The 4593-nt window shown below is 40.8% G+C and overlaps 1 protein-coding gene across 3 annotated transcripts; it reads left to right on the plus strand.

The window, feature by feature from the left end:
* The first annotated feature begins 208 nt into the window (after positions 1 to 208).
* Positions 209 to 4074, plus strand: LOC115146669 (zymogen granule membrane protein 16-like). 3 transcript variants are annotated; one of them, XM_065027595.1, is made up of 5 exons: positions 209 to 298; positions 782 to 799; positions 946 to 998; positions 1275 to 1431; positions 2709 to 4074. In XM_065027595.1, exons 3-5 carry the CDS (start codon positions 947 to 949, stop codon positions 3073 to 3075), a joined length of 576 nt encoding a protein of 191 aa, XP_064883667.1. In that variant the 5' UTR covers positions 209 to 298; positions 782 to 799; position 946; the 3' UTR covers positions 3076 to 4074. The 3 variants fall into 3 exon arrangements, with proteins under 3 accessions (XP_064883667.1, XP_064883666.1, XP_064883665.1); XM_065027594.1 differs by having other exon boundaries at positions 212 to 302; XM_065027593.1 differs by lacking the exons at positions 209 to 298; positions 782 to 799 and having other exon boundaries at positions 914 to 998.
* The last annotated feature ends 519 nt before the right edge of the window (positions 4075 to 4593 follow it).

Genomic DNA, 4593 nt, shown 5'->3' on the forward strand with positions numbered 1-4593 from the left:
ATCCCTATTTCACATCATTAATTTGTTACAATTCAAAAGAACACAATTATTATTTCCTTATAGTACTTCCTTGACACTCCCTCCCAAAGTAGCCTCGACCAATTAGAAAACAATGTCTGACTTCTCAATAGTGACTGACTAAACATGTTCTTTGTCATGCTCCTTCCATCTAGAGCTGATGGAATGTTCAGCAGGTATAAATGCAGTTCTTAGAGGAAGCAGTAGACTAGAAGGACCTGGCAGAGACAGAGAGACAAGAAGCTTTCACAGGTTTTCACACACATCTCAAGATAGCACTGTGGGTAACTACACAACTAACTCAATTGAAAATGTGCACTTGTTTTTAATGCATAATACTGGTGTGGGAAATGTTATGAAGTTAATACTCATTATCTCTTGGTACTTGGGCACAAACATTTTGGCCCTTTTGCCACTAAATTTAAATTCAATGATCTGACATTATTTTTAATGTGACAGTAGCTTAGCACTGCAAGTGATTGTGGTAAGGTTCAACTTTTTAGAGCCATTTTATAACGGGGGCGGCAGGGTAGCCTAGTGGTTAGAGCGTTGGACTAGGAACCGGAAGGTTGCAAGTTCAAATCCCCGACCTAACAAGGTACAAATCTGTCGTTCTACCCCTGAACAGGCAGTTAACCCACTGTTCCTAGGCTGTCATTGAAAATAAGAATTTGTTCTTAACTGACTTGCCTAGTTAAATAAATTTAAAAAAATAACATTTCACATTCAACAATTCAAAAGGTTATTTTCTTCTCCCTCCTAGGAAACACTGACCTGACAGGTAAAATGACTTATTTGTTTTGACAAACTTCTATGAAAAACATTATTAACTATATTATTTCAAGTTTTACCATTTAAAGTGAAACGGAATAAGAGTAAAATTGACTGAAATTAAAGGTCTTAAGTGTTGATGCCTCACTTTTGCAGAATGTTCTTAATCCTGGTTGTCACAATGTTCTTGGCTGGCTGCTTGGCTTTGCGTGAGTTATAAAAATACAATTCTGAATTATAATGATAAAATAATAGCTTTTGTGCTTTCACCAATTTGTCTTTTTCAGTTAGACTTAGGAGTTCTTCTTTGAGACATAAACTAATGTATTAAATCATTGCAGAATGTACTTCAGTTAATTCATCTACACTTTATTCATAATGTAAAGATCTTTCAGAAATGTGTTGGTAAAACTAAAATGATGTATATATAAATATGTATTATTAATATAGTAAATATAGTAAACATATTGGCCATGTTATTTTAGCCATCAAAGACCCCTACTCGTATTCCTCTGCGGTGGGTCAGGGAGGTGGCACCCCATTTGCTTCCTACGGTGAGGGACGCATCACAGGAGTCAGAGTGTGGGAGACCAACAACAACTACTACTACTACTACAACAACAACAATGCCTACATCAGTGGGTGAGTGGACCCTTACCCATGAACAGACACCACTGACTCAGTCCAACTACACTACCCAACAGACACCACTGACTCAGTCCAACTACACTACCCAACAGACACCACTGACTCAGTCCAACTACACTACCCAACAGACACCACTGACTCAGTCCAACTACACTACCCAACAGACACCACTGACTCAGTCCAACTACACTACCCAACAGACACCACTGACTCAGTCCAACTACACTACCCAACAGACACCACTGACTCAGTCCAACTACACTACCCAACAAACACCACTGACTCAGTCCAACTACACTACCCAACAGACACCACTGACTCAGTCCAACTACACTACCCAACAAACACCACTGACTCAGTCCAACTACACTACCCAACAAACACCACTGACTCAGTCCAACTACACTACCCAACAAACACCACTGACTCAGTCCAACTACACTACCCAACAAACACCACTAACTCAGTCCAACTACACTACCCAACAAACACCACTGACTCAGTCCAACTACACTATCCAACAAACACCACTGACTCAGTCCAACTACACTACCCAACAGACACCACTGACTCAGTCCAACTACACTACCCAACAGACACCACTGACTCAGTCCAACTACACTACCCAATAAACACCACTGACTCAGTCCAACTACACTACCCAACAAACACCACTGACTCAGTCCAACTACACTACCCAACAGACACCACTGACTCAGTCCAACTACACTACCCAACAGACACCACTGACTCAGTCCAACTACACTCCCCCTCAGACACCACTGACTCAGTCCAACTACACTACCCAACAGACACCACTGACTCAGTCCAACTACACTACCCAACAAACACCACTGACTCAGTCCAACTACACTACCCAACAGACACCACTGACTCAGTCCAACTACACTACCCAAAAAACACCACTGACTCAGTCCAACTACACTACCCAACAAACACCACTGACTCAGTCCAACTACACTACCCAACAGACACCACCTACTCAGTCCAACTACACTACCCAACAGACACCACTGACTCAGTCCAACTACACTACCCAACAGACACTCTTTCTTTCTTTCTTTCTGTTTTTTATTTATTTGTTGTGTTTATTACATATTCAGTACATGACCAAACAATATTGTTATCGTATCTAACCCAGAGTACAATGTAAAATGTAATTCCTTGATATTCTCTGACGCGACCTGCTCTCCCAGTCTCAATGTACCTTATCAAAACACAACCAACATGAAAAGCTTCCTCTGTTTTAGGTTCCAGCTGAGATACGGCAACACCTGGTCTCCTGTGTTCGGTAACGAAGGGAGTGAAAAGCAGGTGATGGAGCTGTTTAATGATGAGGCCATCGTCGAGGTGTCTGGGAAGTACAACCCAGCAGACTACATCTGCTACCTGGTGTTAACCACCAACATGGGGCGCACTCTGTCAGCCGGCCTGCCCAACCAAATCTCCTTCAACTTCTACCCAACCAACATGGGCAATGAGCTGAGGATCCTCAGCGGTCGCTTCAACGGTGCTGGAATCACCTCCATCGGAGCCCACTGGGGATTGGTGGACATGGAAGGGGCTGGAAACAGTACTCTGGAAACAGCACTGGAAACAGTAACTCCTATTTTTTAGGGGGAAAAAATTATGTCTTGCTCTTTGGGATGGTATCCCGGATACAGATTAAGCCTAATCCTGGACTAGTTACTTTCAATGGAGATTCTCCATTCAACATGCTTTTTAGTCCAGGAGTGAACTTAATCTGGGTCCAGGAAACTGACCCTATATGTTGGACGGATGTTTGACAGACGCTGACAGAACTGTTTTTTATATATCACTATCTGATGGGCGCTTCATGTGTCACGCCCTGACCTTAGAGAGCCTTTTTATGTCTCTATTTGGGTTGGTCAGGGTGTGATTTGGGTGGTCATTCTATGTTCTTTATTTCTATGTTTTGGGTTTCTATGTTTTGGCTGGGTATGGTTCTCAATCAGGGACAGCTGTCTATCGTTGTCTCTGATTGGGAATCATACTTAGGCAGCCTGTTTTGCCACCTTAGGTTGTGGGATGCTGTTTTTTGTTAGCTCTGTGTAGCCTACGGAACATTTTGTTGTTTTGTTTGGTGTTCGGATTTAATAAAGAATCATGAACATGTACCACGCTGCACCTTGGTCCACTTCTTCCGACGAGCGTTACATCATGAGAATTTAAACTGAATGAATTTGAAAGTTTAGAATATTTTGGAAGAATTTTTGAGGTGATCCCTGACTTGAAGCAGTACAAAAAGACATCTAAACATTCAAATTCATTCAGTTTAAATTCTCATGATGTAACGCTCGTCGGAAGAAGTGGACCAAGGTGCAGAGTGGTACATGTTCATGATTCTTTATTAAGCGCCCATCAGATAGGGATATTAAACAGTCCTGTCAGCGTGGGTCACAGACCACATGCGCCACATGGGATTTAAAGGATTAATTATATCTTTGATTAATGGAACAATCTAATATTATGGGGAGATAATAGCGTTTCAGGGTGTTTCACCTTCACTATTTTATACACGCTGCATTTGTTATTTGTTGTTCCTTTTCTGCTACATCTGCTTCTGGACATTTGAATAAAAAGCATATCTTTAAATCACTATATTTAATTTTATTCCTTTTGATAAGACAATACATACAGTAGTGACCAGAAGCTACAATAAGCTTAACAAACCCTACCTCAATGGTGTCAATAAGGAACTACATTTATAACAGCAAGACCGTTAGAACGCCCATCCAATAGTAATGAAGGGAAAAATGGATAGTTACATATCGGGATATTATTTTCCACGATATATCATGTCGTATCGCATCAACAATATCAAACTATTATGTTTGTGTTAGTTGGCTGTCTCTGCACTAAAACTCTTATTTTCCTTCATAGACTGTTCTCCATTTTCATTTTAAATAGAAAGCATATTTTTGGGGGGCAATTTCCATTATTTTCTCATGATTTCTAGTCTCTCTGCCACAGACATATGGTGAGCAATATGTTTGGAACAGTATAGAATCGTAATACATGTAGAATCGTGAAAATTGTAATACATATCATATCAGCACCTAAGTATTGTGATAATATCGTATCGTGAGGTCACTGGCAATTCCCAACGCTACT

The sequence above is a fragment of the Oncorhynchus nerka genome, linkage group LG14 (assembly GCF_034236695.1).
Source record: "Oncorhynchus nerka isolate Pitt River linkage group LG14, Oner_Uvic_2.0, whole genome shotgun sequence".
NCBI lineage: Eukaryota > Metazoa > Chordata > Actinopteri > Salmoniformes > Salmonidae > Oncorhynchus > Oncorhynchus nerka.